We start from the raw sequence: 15,371 nt of genomic DNA, 5'->3' as shown, positions 1-15,371 counted from the left end.
AAGCCCCTTCCAACCTGGCCTTGAACACTTCCAGAGGTGAGGCATCCACAACTTCTCTGGACAACCTATTTCTCTGTTTCACCACTCCCATTTTAAAATATGTCTTCCTTGTATGCAATCTAAACCTGCACTCTTTCAGTGTAAAGCTGTTGCCCCTTGTCCTATCATTACAAGCCCTTGTGAAAAGTCTCTCTCCATCTTTCGTTATGGGCCCCCCTTTAAATATTGAAAGGTTGTAATAAGGTTTTCCCTGAAGCCTTCTTTTCTCCAGGCTGAACAGCCCTAACTTTTTCTTGTGGAATTACTGCCCAGTGGCAAAAAAGTATTAGAGTTTCAGAAAACCAATCTCCTTGTATTTCAGTGACAATACAATACCTTCCTAGGTGTGATTACTTTTTTTGAGCTTATTAGCTAGTGATATGGGGGAGTAGAGTTGCTGGACCTTTGAATGTGTAAATGAGTATCCCATTTGGGGGTGAGTGGTTGAGTGGAGGAGGTAGCAAAAAGAGTTTATAGTCTCTGGTGAGCAAGTTTCTAGGTAAGGCAAAACTATGGTTTTGGTTGGCTTTTCTGTCATGTTTTATTCCTACTCAACGCCTTCTTAAACTAGAGGATTACTCTATTTAGATCCAGTTATTTTCCACTGGTTACAAGCTCCTCGAAGGACAGAACCACAGGTAACGAGCCCTCTATTATTAAGTTTTTGTTCTCTTTGGCTATTTTAATGCTGACTTTCTCATTTGATTTCTTCTGAACCATTTAGAAAAGTTTAAGGTCACTGAAGGCAATGAAAGTACTTGTACTCTGTCTCAGCGTCGCACCCAGGCAGCTATCCAAGTCCTTCACTACTGGTTTTTGTGACTAACAAAGCTGACTGATATTAAGGCATATTAATAGTGTTTTTATATATTGCTTCCAAATTCTCATGAGTGAAGTTTACTTTGAGCTGATCAGTTTTGTGTGGTTTCAGCTAAGTCACAGAAGCTATTAGCTATCCTGAGAGACAGCTAACTCCTCCTAACCCTTTCTGGACGCTGCAAGGCAGTATTTGGTCAGTTATGAACTCTTGTGGTGATAACTGATGTGTCTCCTACTCTTAATTCTTTATAATTATGCAAAGTCATGTGCAAAGGAGGAATAAACTATCAGTATTTCTGGCCCTCTGCTATGATGTCGCAAGCACAGAAGACACTTCTTGAAAGCACTCAAGAAGGAGAACACAGCACAGCCTTGTTACAGAAAGAAATGTGATGAACAGAGCTTTTTAGTAAATACCACCTACACTGGCCTTTATACAAAACTGGAGTCAGCAGACCAGAATGAATAAGATCTAATCTCCCACCTTGTCCTGCCATTCCAATCCCACATGCCTACGCAAATATTCTGGCCCTGCTGAAAACCACCCCTAACTCTAGTTTCTATACCCAGCCTGTTATCTGAAAGCAAGGACTCCCCTTCTGGTGTTTCAGAAAAAGAAGAGTTGTTGTGTGAGAGCTGGTGTGCGTTTTCAGGCAGTGGGTCACCCTGGAGGGTTGAAAAGCGATCCTACGAAGTGTTCCCTTTAGCTGTCTGAAGCCATACTGTCCCAGATTGTCACCGTGCCCTTAGCTAATTAACTTGCTCTTGGCAGGTCAGTTGTTGGTTCTGCTGTGCTAAATTAATAAGTCTTGGCTCATTTCCACCTTTTCTTACTAACTGGAGTGACTAGCATGACACTGTCTCCATTACAGGCCAATTTAAGTGAATCAGTTTCTTCATAGCAAAACTGGCGTTTCCAGAGAAATTGTTCTACTGTTTCTTAATTGTCATTTCAGAGAGAATGAGCAGAGGTTGAAATGGTTCTGTGTATGACAGATCTGATTACAGTGGTGTTCTCAAGCTCCAAATTTATCTTTTACTTTTGGGGCCCTGAAGTTCAGCTGGTTCATGATTTCACAGTTGTGGCAGCTGTAATTGTTTTAGTGATAGCTGAGGTTGTCATCAAATCATGTACACGCTTTTGTGAGAGAAAAAGCAAAATCTCAAGAATTGGTAATACTGAAATTTTATGAATGTCTGAACACACCCAACTTCAGCTGAAGCCAGTAAAGAATCTGAGTACTCTATGTTCTTTGGTGATGAAATTGATTTTTTGAGTAGTGTCCCAACAGTAAGCACATTGCTCTTCATAAAGTCAGTGGGGAAAACACACTCTGGTGCAGCAAAGCATGTCGATGGATAAGTATTGTGGAATATTGTGCAATTGCAGCCACTTAACTGCAGTTAAGTGGAATTCAGAAATGTAAAGAACGTGGCCTGCGTGCCTGTTGTTCCTGTTTGTTCTCCTCTGAAGCAAAGATGCTGGCCTCTGCTGGAGCCCTGCCGGCATTGCATGTGACAGGACTGGTGAGCAGCTGTGTCCGCCTGGAAATAACCCTTCTGTAACTGTCTGTTGCTTTCTAGGTAACACTCGGCTGCACTTTCTGGTCCTGGTGACAGGCTGTACATCGGTGGGAAAAATCCTGGACGCTGAAGTTTACAAAATTACTGCAACAGATTTCTGTCCTCTCCAGGAGGAAACCAAGGAAGATGAGCGCATTACTGCCTTGAAGAAAATACTGAACTCTGGGATGTTCTATTTCTCCTGGCCTAATGCAGGCTCAAACTTTGACCTCACTGTGCGGGCTCAGAAGCAGGGTGATAACAACTATGAATCTGGTAACTCGTTCTTCTGGTTAGTACTGCATGTTATACCCAAGTCTTCTGTTGTCCCCACCTGTATCTCATTGATCAGACATTCTCAGAGGGAAGTGAATGTGTGTATTTCAAGTGCATCTCCTTTCATTTCACTCCTTTTACAGGGCAGGTGGCCTTAATGAGTTCATGGTAACTTGTGTTTAATTAAAATTAATCTGGTAGTGAAATGCAATTATAAAATGACATTTTATGCTTCAAAGAGGGAAAGACAGGATGTATTTTGCTCATACTACGGAAACATGTCTCTAGATGCCATGAATAGTTTCCCTTGCAGTCCTTTTTAATAACTTTCTTTAAAGTTATCTAATAGAAGCCTGCACTTGAACTATTCATAAATCCCATCATTTGCACTGAAGTATCTGTTATTTTTAAAAAGTGTATGTGTTGAAAGTCTGTAGTTTATTGTTTTGGCAAAATGCCCTAGTTTTTATGTTGAAAACATCAATATTAATATGTTTACAGCTCAGTGCAAATGTAAGTTGCACAAAAGAAAACTCCCAGGATACACTGTTCTGTGCTCTTTACTTTCTTGTGCTTATAAAGAAAAGAAAAATTATCTTGTATTGTGGTAAGTATTGGTTGAGGGGAAAGAAGAAAACACAATGCTAGGTTTTGTCTTTTCTGGGTGGGGTCATGGTCAATGTAATTTCAGTTTGTTTGCTTTGCAAGTTTTGGCATAATGCTTGAATTTCTATACCCTTTCCCCCCCACCCCCCTTCTTTTTAAACAGAAAGATAGTCACACAGCAGGCATAGCTGTTCTGGAAGTAAATGAGGGTTTGATGTTGGTGGAAAATAACTGGCAGGGTTAATTGTGGATGTGCTGCTAGAATGTGCAGTGAGGCTTGTGGCCCAATGTAGGTGAATATTAAATAAGTAAAAAAGTTCATAATAGGTGATGAATTAACATGAGAGAGCAGTTCAGTTAGGCTAAATAATCTTTCTAGCTAGGATGTGATTTTGACTGGTAAGATCTAGTGGTTTAACTCTGAAGAGAGATACATAATAAATACTTGCTTTCAGCTGTGCTAATGATGCATTCCTCTCCAAAAGGTCACCAAGCATTGTCAAGTTAAGACACATGGCAGAAATGAGTTGTACTCCAATGATGAGACTGCCAAGATGGCAATATCCCTTAATAAAGAAACAACACTTAAAGCAACTCTTTTTCCATGTACTATCTTTTGAAACTTTTCCTCTTGGAAGATAAGTATATTTGAACTTTCCTTCTTTGCTACTTCTGGCTAATCTAGAAGTAAATTTTGAAGGGTTGCCATTCTCCAATATGTTGTAGAACAGGGATAAATGGTGACAACATCACATTTAGGGCAAAAAGAAAGATCTGGAAAGATTTTCCAAAGAAAATTTGTCTTAAGGTAATTAGTTGATATGGGGAATTTCAGACCAAACAATAGATGCTTGAGGAAAGTAAACAATGAGATAAAGTGTTACACAATGAAAAGTGTAAGATGACCTTAGTTATAGGCAACACAAACTGCCTGTTTAATGAACTGCAGCAACAAAAAAAATTCTACTGGAATTTGCCTGAGTGAGGACTTCCTCTGTGAGTAGAACTAGGAGAAAGAGGTGGAAGAGATAGCAAAACTTCTTTTAGAGCTGCCTTTTCTGTTACATATTTAGATTAAAAATGTAATAATACCTTGCACCTTTTTCAGGTAAATGCTGTACTCTAGAAGAACAATTCTTCAGGGGTTTCACTCTCTTTTACAGATCTACTGTTGAGCAATTCGTGGTCATAAAAGATATTTTCCTGGCCCTCCTTTGTAACTAAAGGCATATTTTGAAACATGAAATAAAGAAAAACATCATAATAGAAGAGACTAGCATCACTGTTAACAGACATGACAGGTTTCTTGAGTTGTTGATCTTGAAGGTTAGAACAGATGTTCCTCTTCATTTTAGTAGTACTTTTTGCAATATCTCCAGTGACTTACAGGTCCAGTTTCTGCTTGGAATTATTTTTTCTGAAAATCCTGGTGGATTTTGAACCAGTTCTTCATCCTGTAGTGAATGCTAAGGTCCAGATAGTACTGTTCCAAAAAAAGTAATTAGCTTGACAGCACTGTAATTTATGAAAAGAGATTACTAAATATAAATTTCTGGAGCTGAAAGAGGTGACATTTGCATCCAAATTTGTAAGACAAGTACCAGATATAAAGACAGCACCTTGGTGGTAACTGTGCAGTTAAAGTTTCCTATGTTCAGTTTACTGTAATAGTTCACAAGGGTTTCTCCCTGATATTTCCAGGGTTTGGATAGAGATAAAGTACAGGAGAAAAGGGGTCATAAAACATTAATTGATTAAATTAGTGATTGTTGTCAGGTGGCAACCATGCCTGTCTGTTTGTTTTATTCAGTAATGTGTATGTTGTTGAACCTTTCAGGAACCAGCTGTTGCACGTGCCCTTCAAACACTACCAGGTGAACTGCTCTGACTGGCTGCTGAAAGTGGTGTGTGGTGTTGTGGACATTCGCACCGTGTATGCTTCCCACAAGAAGGCAAAAGCCTGCCTCATCTCTCGCATCAGCTGCGAGCGAGCTGGTGTCCGCTTCCATGTCCGAGGGGTCAATGATGACGGACACGTCTCTAACTTCGTTGAGACAGAGCAGGTGAGTGGATATATCCAATGGCTTTGCGTAATTTAGTCCACTCGTGTTTAATTGGGGCAGAATTTTCAACGAGAATTAAAGGAGCTCAGGAAGTGGTTTTTTTCAAGAATATTTAGAATATTATTGCCTTGCAGATCTATTCGTTCTTGCCTATTAAGCATTTCTTTGCAATCTGCTCTTTTTCTTTGTTTCTGACTTTTTCAGTCACATGGTTTTCAGTAACGCTTTTGATTTTTTCCTTGAGTGTGAAAGTCTGGCTGTTTGATACTGTAGTGAAATGCAGACATGGGTTTTTAAACCATTCAGGAAGCTGTCTAGAAAAGGTGCTGGGATGTCATCTTTGACTAGTAAAGTTCACTGTCAAATCATCTTTCACTAGTAAAGAAAATGCTGAAAAAATGACATCTTAGAGACAGGAAAATTCCAGTTCAACTAATTTTGGAGGAGACTGCTTTTATATTCCCCTTTGGTTTGTGGGGGATTCTCTCCAATGAGAGGTGGTATGACAGTTTTTATACATACATGGTAAAAATCTCATTTCCAGCTGATGCTGAGACAAATTAAGTGTGTGAAATGCATTTAGCAGGCTCCCTTTATCGGCACAGCCAAACAAAACAACAGAGTCGCTTGGTTTTATTGCACATGGTTTAGCTTGTGGCCTTGAAAGTCAGTAAAAAGCACTGGACCTCGAAGAATCTGAAGTCTTCTGTGCCAGCTGAAGTGAGTGCTTTCTTACTCAAATACAATCCCCTTTTCCCTTTTGAACCGAAGTAGTAATTATTAGCAGTCAGAACCATCATACAGAAATGGATCACTCTAGAAGCAGAATAGATAAACGGCTGGTTGTTTTCAACAAAGAACAGGGATTTGCTCCTAAAATTTGGTAGTTTTCAGCATCTTCTGGGTGTATCTACAGAGCTGCATATGTGTCACAGATGGTGTGTGTATGTGTCTGTGTATATAGGTCCGTGTACAATGGAAGTAGGTTGCCTGTGTGGTGTTCATAAGGGGAGCATGAAACAGTGAGTGCAGCACAGAGACTCTTCAGCTGTGTCTTTGAAAGCCTGTTCCTGATGGCTGAGGATGGCACCACCTCTCAAAGGTGCCCACAGATCAGCACTAGTATTTCCTTACAGCAATGTGTGAATGTAGCAGCTCACACCCAGTTAGCTCCTTCCCATTATCCCACTGCATGAGCCAGGGATGCCTTCAGGCACCTGTTTGTCCAAAATCCAGACATGTTTGGGTACTTTCTAAATTTCCTCTAAGATGTTGTCTTCATAATACAACTTTAACCTTTTCACCTGGTTCTGCCTAAAGACACATATCAAGCTACCTTAGATTTGGCAGTGCTTTGATCCTCAGGAGGATGCCTGAAGGAGTTGCAGACTGGTATTCCACAGCCTGCTGGTGAGGTTTGATTCCCAAGAGGTGCTCAAAGCATGCACAATGTTACACGTGTGACTTTCTGCCCAGTGGTCAGAGTTCTCACTGGGGACGTGGGTGACTTTTTGCTCATGTCCTTCCTTTTCCTGGGTTGCCTGCATTTTCAGTTAGGCTGACAGCTTTCCGCTTAGTGTTCAGGCTCCCACAAATTTTGCTTGTTGAATGTGAAACTGTTCCCCTGCAGTGCTTGGGTCTCTAATATCAGCCTCTGAATTCTCTGCCAAAAATCCTCTTGTGTGCTGCTGCTCCAAAGCAAATGCAAGTCAAGTCTTGCAACATCTACACCTTTCCAGAAAGTCTGTCAGTGCATTGGGAGATACAGCTATGTCAGCTTACTGAAAAGTGGAATTTTCCCCAGGAACCTGATAACACAAAAAGGGAGATCTGCCATTTTGAGTGATAACTTGGTACATTCTCCTGTTTTAGTTGAGTGTCTTCTTATGAATATTAGTGCAAAGCACTAATCCTGTTACTCAGGATTTGAAGAATGTTATCTTGCTGAAATGCTGGGGAAAGAAAATGTTAGAAGGGATTGTCAGGTTTTTTTCAGCGAATCTCGCATTTGTGGTACTGCACTTATCAGTTGACTTATTATGGGAAATACTTCTGCTGTCCTGCTCACTAATTGGGTCAGAAGTAACTAATTCTATTTAGTTATGTTCCTGAAGTACATCATGATGCAAATGATTAGCATGAAAAATGAGATGGCCTTTGCATTCCAGCAGAAAACCTGAGGATTGGCTCCTGGTGAGTAGCAAAACAGTACTTGATTGCTGATGCTTCTCTTGGCTGAGTCTGGGTCAGGCTCTTCATGGGAACTGCTGTGCTTTGTTCCCATTCAGCCAGATCCTGAAGTGGGAGAACTGAGGGCTTTTGAGTGTTTTTTTCAACTGGGTAAGCAAAAGCACAAGAGTGAAATGGATTTAGGGTGAAAGGCTTGAGTGGGTTTAAAATTATAGCAAGAGTTTGCAGTTTTAAAGGGTTGTGTGTTTTTGTTTGGTTTCTAAAACCAAAGAAAAGAAAAAGGAAAAGAAGGTTGCTGTTACTGATGGTGCTAAACACTAGTTTTGCCAAGCTGCATGTCCTAAGAAGGCAAAGTTGGGCTAACCACTGGGATGCCTGAGATCCAGTTCAAGCTGGCATTCCCCTTGCCATTAGGAAGGAAGAGTCCAAGAATAAACTCTCTCCTGCTTTCATAGTAAATGACTGACTAATCTCCTATGAAGTAATACCTTGGCTGAATAACATTTTGTTTCCATTTGCTTCAGCCTGTACAGTATAATGGCATATTGGCTATTTGCTTTCATGGATAAATAGCACCCTAGGATTCTGAAAACCCAGGACTTTCCCCCTCTTTGTAGCAATTGCTTCTAACATTTTTCTGTTTTTAGAAGAAGGAGAAACAATTAATCTTATCTCCAGGCAGCTCTTTTATGCATAGATGGTATGCTTTTGTCTCCCACTGTGTTAGCCTTGTGGCATTTCAGCTCTGCAGTGAGTCATTTTTTGTGGGCTCACTTAACTGCTGTGACTCAGTGTTTGACAAAAAGGGAGGAAAAGTAAAATATCTTAACTTTTTCTTTTAAAAAACCCCACAACTTCTAGTAGATCCTTTGGCTTTTTGATCATTTGGCTTGAGTCTTTACAAAGAAAGAAGAAAGAAAATATTATAGGAAACACTTAAGGAAAAACAAAATGAAGGGAAAAGAGGGCAATCCCTTCAATGTGGGCTTTCAGATTTGCTGACAAATATTTTGTAATGGGATGGTAGCCCTTTCTACTTGTAGTGCATGCAGTATAGCAGTTAATTCTCGAGTAGTTTTAAAATCAGACTCTGTATCTCAGTTGTAGCTTAAATGTTTCCTTTGACCTTTTCTTCCTCCCCTAGTAATCCTTTGAAGTTGAGACTGTGTTGCATTTTTGTAATTCTTTTCTTCTGATAGCTTTGAGAAACTAGAAATGCTTTCTTCATTTCGTTTGTGTGCCTGTTCCTATTTACATTTCAGCTGTTTCCCCAGTTATCCTCCAAAGAGTTATGCTAAAATCTTAGTATGTGGCTTACAAGGAACAATTCTAACCAACCAAAGACAACTACACAGTTTCAGTTTTTTCCCCTTCATGGAATTGTTCAGTAAAGAAAATTGAAACCTTGAGGAAGCATTGAAAGGGAATAGCATGAATTTGGATTAACCTTCCCTTTCTTCCAATTTAAGAAAAAAATGTCAGGCATGGATTAAGGAAAATTATCCCTATTTCACAATATCTCCTAGACTGTGTTGGCTAGCTCTCCAGGAGAGGAACGGATGCAATCATGTGGTTGGTTTATTTTCTGGATCAAGTTTTAGTATGACCCCAGGCAAGGCAAAAAGGATTATTTTGGCAAATATATCCTTGGGTCCCATGAGCTGAGCTAAAGGGACTCACAGAGAGGTATGTTTAGGCCAGCTGCTGTCCATGCTGTATGTGGGTTGTGTGGCAGAGCTGGGGATCCCCAGATAAGCCATCTGAGTATCCATTTCATCATGGACTCTGTCTCTGTGTGCCCCCTGAGTCTGTAATGAATTTTGCTGTTTGAAGTTGTGACTGGATGATTATTTGTTTCCAATGACGCCGGGTGATGGAGATTAGTGAATAAATTATTCCAACCAATGAATGGGCACAGCATGCTGTGATTAGAACACCAGAGGGTTGACACAGATGTTTGCTTCTTGCCCAGAAGCTTTCTAGCAGTCCCTGTGCATGAAGCTTTTGTTACCAGGAAAGATCCTTGGATTGCAGGGGCAAGGTCTGGCCCTATGCAACAGAAGAGAAAGATTGAAAAATGTCCTGTTGAACTGTCAGTACTATCACCCTTGATCGTGGAGTTGAAGAAAGACCACAAAGAGAGTCTAAGACCACAGAAGTTGAAAGAAAAACATGGCAAATTCTAACACCAGACATCAGAGGCCAAGTAATCTGTTGTTAAGGAAAAGAAGTCTTCCAGATGGGTTAAGTGTTCAGTTGCTGCTATGTTGTCTGATGGGAAACTGGTCTGAAAGCTCATGCAGCTGACTGGATTGGATTGTACTATGGGCCAGAACCTTTGAGATTAATGAAGTAGTCCTCAAGTGTTTTGAGGATTTAATAGGAAAGAACATTCTCTCTGGGGCACATGGGTACCAGCTTGCTGTCATTTTGGATCTAAGACAAGATAAGACTCCGCAAAGACAGAGATTTAGCAGTATGTATCAATCCTAATGACCAAGTGTTGTCCAAAAAACTGATTGTTGTTGAACTTTTAGAGAAAAAACAGTATGATCTTCTTGTCCATGAGTTAAGGAAAAGAGAGGACAGGAAAATTCTGGACATAAGGCAGTTTACTTTTCTTCAAGTTTCTTTTCTTAAAGAACTGTTCATCTTCTGTGTAGTACCTTAGAATAAGGGAAATGGATCTGCTAGAGAACAGGGTAATAAAGCCAAAACTAGAACAACAAAAAAGTGGGACACATATGTGCTTGTGGAAAATATGACATTGTGCACAAAAACTGATCAAGGCCATGAAGAATATGAGAAAAGAAACTGTACTTGTCCATGCATAAGCAACAAAGTTGGAATCTTTTATTTATGAGTGTAATTTCAATCTGAATGTATTATCAGTGCTTATTTAGGATTTTAGCAAATAGGGCTTCTTATAGTGTATGTGGCTGCTAAGATTATATCCATTCCTGATGTGGAAAGTCACTTAGTCTTTAAATCTGATTGCTTAACAAGTCTGCTGGTAGGAAGTCTGTTGCTACTAATCTTGTAAGGTCGAGGGACATATATACTAAAAGGCAATGTCAAGATCAAGGGTCATGTTCTTTGGAGTGGTGGATGAAGGATAAGTGGGTATTGCTGAAATTGAGGGAAGATTTGCACAGTTGTAATGCTTAATGAAATGGTTAGAGTCTGTTTAGGAAGGAATGACTGGCAGAAAAGTCATTTTAATGAGTCTCCCACTCATTAAAAAAATATTAGGTCTTTTTCCAACTTGCTGGCAGCTTGGAAGAAAATAATTTTAGATTCATCTGGGTCATGAGAATGAGGTGAAAGGATTGTGAAAGACCAGAGAATTGCTTCAGAGAACAGAATGATGAGCCCTGTAAGTGAACAGAAAAAAAAAAGTACTTTCTTGTGAATGACTGTGTTGGAGAAGCTGTGCTCCCAGTTCAAAAACCCTCATCTACTTTCTAAAGCTACATGGCAACATACCTAAAAATTGAGTTTCTTTAAAATGCTCAGTCATCATAGGAGAGTCCTGTATTAGACCTCAGCTTGACAGAGGATTCCCCAGACCATCACGTCAAGGTTTAGGCATGCTGTTTAGGTTACAGGAATGATCAAATAGTTTAAAAATTTTGGTTGTTGTTCAGTTCTCCAAATGGACAGCTTAATAGAGCAGAAAACAGAAGAGGTAATGGGTCAAAACCAGTGAACAGAAAATATGAGTGATAGTGGTAACAAACATCTGTTTACTCACTAATAAGTGGAAACAGAGCATCTGTTAATGCAGAAATAAATGTTTGGTCAGTATTTTTCTTCTGTGTTTGGCAGGAAGAAGGCAGGTTATATATTCATGGTCTGTAACTGAGGAAATACTTTCCATTTAAACTGTAACTCGGAAAGATGTTAAATTGCAGGTACTGAATTAGAATTACTACACTGAGTCAGTGGGTATAGAGATTTGCAGCTGGATGTCTAAAGGAGCTGGTCAAAGAAATACTTGAGCTGTCAGTTTTGCAGTTAGGTGTGGAAACAGGGACTTCCCAGGATACTGTAAAGAAAACTAATCCTCTGTAGCAAGCTGTTTGAGTGGCCAAATTGTACTTCTAGTAAAGCTTTGTCATCATTAGATATTTCATTTCAACTGCTAAGGTGATGATTGCTGTCAGAATTTTAAGTAAGCCAGTCTTAAATCTTTTTTTGCACAGATTCAGGTCCCGATCTTCATTTAGTATTAGTCAGGATAACGCTGGGGCTGTAGTAGTGCTATTAATTTGCTTTACCTTGGAATGAGTTTCTTTAGCTCATGACTCACATGACTGAGTGAAAAGATGATTCAGTGTGTAGAAGTCACTGACTCGTCTTGGAACAACCAGTCTCAGGGAGAATGTGATAAAGAGGAAGTAGTCCAGCTGCAGGAGGAATGAACTCTTCTGAACAAAGAAAGCAAACAACTCTACAAAGAAAAGGTGCACCAGTGTGTTGCCATGGTAATTACCTCCTGCAGTTGGGTGCCAGTAATGTTCAAAAAACTTTACTGGGAGAGCATGTTTTAGAGCCACATTACTCAAACTGTGACACAGGCCTTGCAAGAAAGCTTCTCTGAGCAACACCTCTCTTGCAGGGGGTTGTGCTAGGAGGGAATGTAACAGAGAAAAGCATTCTTAAGGCTTTGGTGAGAGGTGAAAAAAATCGAAATATTGTTTTGCACTCCATCTGGGCTGGCTATCCTTCTAACACTGACATTATGTCCATGACAAAGCCACTTAAATCTTTCACCTTAGTGAAATGGAGACAGTTTTAAGTGCTCTGCGAAAATATGGTAAATATTCGATAAATATTTTGTCACCAGTTTTATCTAAATACCCACCTCTTCTTTTTTTCACACATACAGCTCTAAAAATTGTACATTGATCATGCTTATGAAGATGAGAGGTCAAGGTCAGGCACTTTCCCTGTGCCACCCATTGGCCACATCTAGTGGCAAATCCAAAAAGACAAAACACTTTAAAGCTGTAGAGAAACCCATTTTAATGTTCTATTCCATTTTCAGAGCTACTAGCCAGCTAGCAGCAGCTGTGCCAAATGATATGATGTGGTTAGTGCAGCTACCTAGATAACCTGGATACCATTCCTCCCAGGGGCTGCAGAACACTCATTGTCATGCATGAGATAACGGAGATGTGTATCATGTGTATCATGTATCCCCTGTGGAAAGCAGCCAGGATTCCACTGCTAAGTATAGGCCAGAGGAGTGAGCTGGGCGTTGCACAGTTGCTCTGTGGTCATATTGAATCTGGAGATAGTACCTTTTATGCTATGTTAACACACAGTGCAACACTTCGACTGGGGGCTGTGGATGGGGGAAGGCAAAAGGGGAAGTCAGTCTTTGTATAGATTTGCCTCAAAATCACCTTGTTAACAGTTATCATAAGAACACATAAAGGGAGAGTTTGAGGTCTGCTTAGGAAAGGAAATGGAGAGTTTGGGACCTCTTGCTGTAAGCAAGAGGAAAAGAAGTAAATCACATTGCTTTCACTGTACCTCAGGATGGGAGTGGCAAAGCTGCTGGTTTCACAGAGTTTTATTTGGACTCTCTGACAAGGCACAGCATGCAGTGAAATAAGAAAGGGTAAATACAGCAGGAGATAAGCTTATCCCCCACCTGACGTTACCCATCATCAGTCACAAGGAGCAATGACATTTTGCACAGTTAAGTTTTGTGAGAGGGACAGCAGGAGAGTATATGCATGGTCTTTCTGAGTGCCTCCACCAGTAGATCAAATCCATCTTGATTGTGGATGGAAGATGTGGTGGTGTTTTAAGTTTTCTCTTGTTTCTGGTGAGAAGTGAATTGAATCTGCTGTGATGACATGAAAGCAAATACGTTGTGCTTTGTTCCACTGCCTGTGAGACTATGGAAAAGAGGCTGAGTGGTAAGTGGATACCAGGAGATACATGGTTTACTTTTTTTACCCTTTGAGTTCAGTGTCTTTAACTGTCACCTGCTGAAGGGGCCGCTGATAGATCTAACTGCAGAACACCTTTCCTTTATTTTATTTTTTGCAGACAATCTACTTGGATGATGATGTCTCTTCCTTTGTGCAGATCAGAGGTTCTGTTCCACTGTTTTGGGAGCAAACAAGGCTTCAGGTAAAGAAATAATCAGGAAGCCTACCTTGCTTCTCTCTCTTGCTACTTATAATTTAGAATTAACAAAAAACATATTTTTTTTTTTTTAAATGAGCTTCAAAGTTCGTTCTGTGAAACTGGTGAGCCCTTTCATTTTAGGTTTACCTTGTAGGAAATTTCGTGTGTTTAGATAAACAGAACTATACCAGACAAATGGCTATAGGTAACTCAAGTTTAATATTTTTGTGCATTTGAGTCCCTCTACAGGGAACTGTTTGTAAGGCTTTGTGTCCTAGTGTTATAAAATGAAGGTTACAGCTATATCTTTATAACATTTTCAGTTTTATTTGGAATAACCTATTCCTCTGAAATGACTGGTTCGCTTGATGATATGGACCTCCACAATACAATTGGAGTATCTAGGGATACCAGTACCTCTACAGGAGCATGCTACCTTGAAACAAAGTAACGCATCTGGATGGTGTGTTTGCTAGATTTCAGTCAAAAGGGTGATAATGATCTCATCTGATCTTCTGTGAGGCAGAGATGTAGGATTTCATCAGGAGATTATTGCATCAAATTTAATGGATTACATGTGGTCTGTGACTTGCAGTTATATACAGTTGTAAGCCCAAATAAGAATCTTCCTAGCACACTTTACATTCTCTTAACAGAGGGATAAGCAACAGAAATGAGTATGCACATATATTCATGTGTATTAGTAGAGAAAATACATCACATAACTGTTTTTTTAAGATGCTTTAAAGGTTACATGGATCTTTTTTTGATCATTAAACTAGAACCTATGTACTATTCAGAGGCACTGGACTTAGCACAAAAGGAAATGACTAAAGGATCTTTGTTGCTGTCTGTTAGCACCATCCAGCGCAATACTTGCTTTTTTTTATGAAACACGTTTGTCCGTATGATTGTGCGTGTCCTGCCCGTGGTGTAGCTGTATCCAGCAGTGTTGTTCTGTATGTTACAGAGACATTGAGCATTGCCTCAAGTATTTTTGACTAGTGGATAATATCTCTAGTTAAACAGAATTTTCAATTTTTTAGTAGGCCTGGGGTTTTTTGCCTAATCTGGATTAGATTATGTACTCTTACTCCGTGGGTGTGAATGTACTGGCACTAGTGTTAGAAAGAATTGCAGAAACCAACTTCATGAAAAACAAAGATGATGAAGTGTAGGAAACAATGCATGGTCCTATATGTATTTAGGAGTGTAGTTTTTGGAGAGGAAAGAAGCCCTCTGCATACTGTAATAACAGTAGCTACCATTCAAAAGGAGCTTGAGGCTACTGTTGTTGACATCCATATCAAAAGCCCTGTTAGTTTGATGGCACAGAATTTCATCCTTTATATTTTTGAATCACTGTTGTGATACTTTTGAAAGAGTCAGAATACACAACCCATGGAACTGGTGTAAATGCAGCCTTTTCTACCAAGGCAAGGGCAGTAAGAGTGCTGGGCTCACAGAATACTCATGTGAGGCAGTGTGTGCTATTTGCAAGAGGAAGCTGGCAAAGAGATGTGATTTGTTTGGCCATAAAAAGATGTGTAGGTATCCCTTTGGTTAATGGTAATTGTGTTTTCACTTTTAATTGTAAATGTTGTCTAATAAAAGCTGGGGCTTTTGTGTTAAGGATATTATGTGTGGGGGTGGTTGGAGTCTGTTAGA

The 15,371-nt window shown here is 39.8% G+C and overlaps 1 protein-coding gene across 3 annotated transcripts in view; it reads left to right on the top strand.

The window, feature by feature from the left end:
- Positions 1-15,371, top strand: part of SYNJ2 (synaptojanin 2) — a 68,365-nt gene that overhangs the window by 18,202 nt on the left and 34,792 nt on the right. For all 3 annotated transcript variants that reach the window (XM_039570046.1, XM_039570045.1, XM_039570047.1), the window contains exons 3-5: positions 2,443-2,713; positions 5,141-5,366; positions 13,623-13,706. In XM_039570046.1, coding sequence (XP_039425980.1) covers positions 2,443-2,713; positions 5,141-5,366; positions 13,623-13,706 — 581 coding nt within the window. The remainder of the gene's footprint in view (positions 1-2,442; positions 2,714-5,140; positions 5,367-13,622; positions 13,707-15,371) is intronic.

Source organism: Corvus cornix, chromosome 3 (genome assembly GCF_000738735.6).
Source record: "Corvus cornix cornix isolate S_Up_H32 chromosome 3, ASM73873v5, whole genome shotgun sequence".
Lineage (NCBI taxonomy): Eukaryota > Metazoa > Chordata > Aves > Passeriformes > Corvidae > Corvus > Corvus cornix.
The sequence above is the reverse complement of the archived record's forward strand: the minus strand, read 5'-3'. Positions and strand labels throughout refer to the sequence as shown.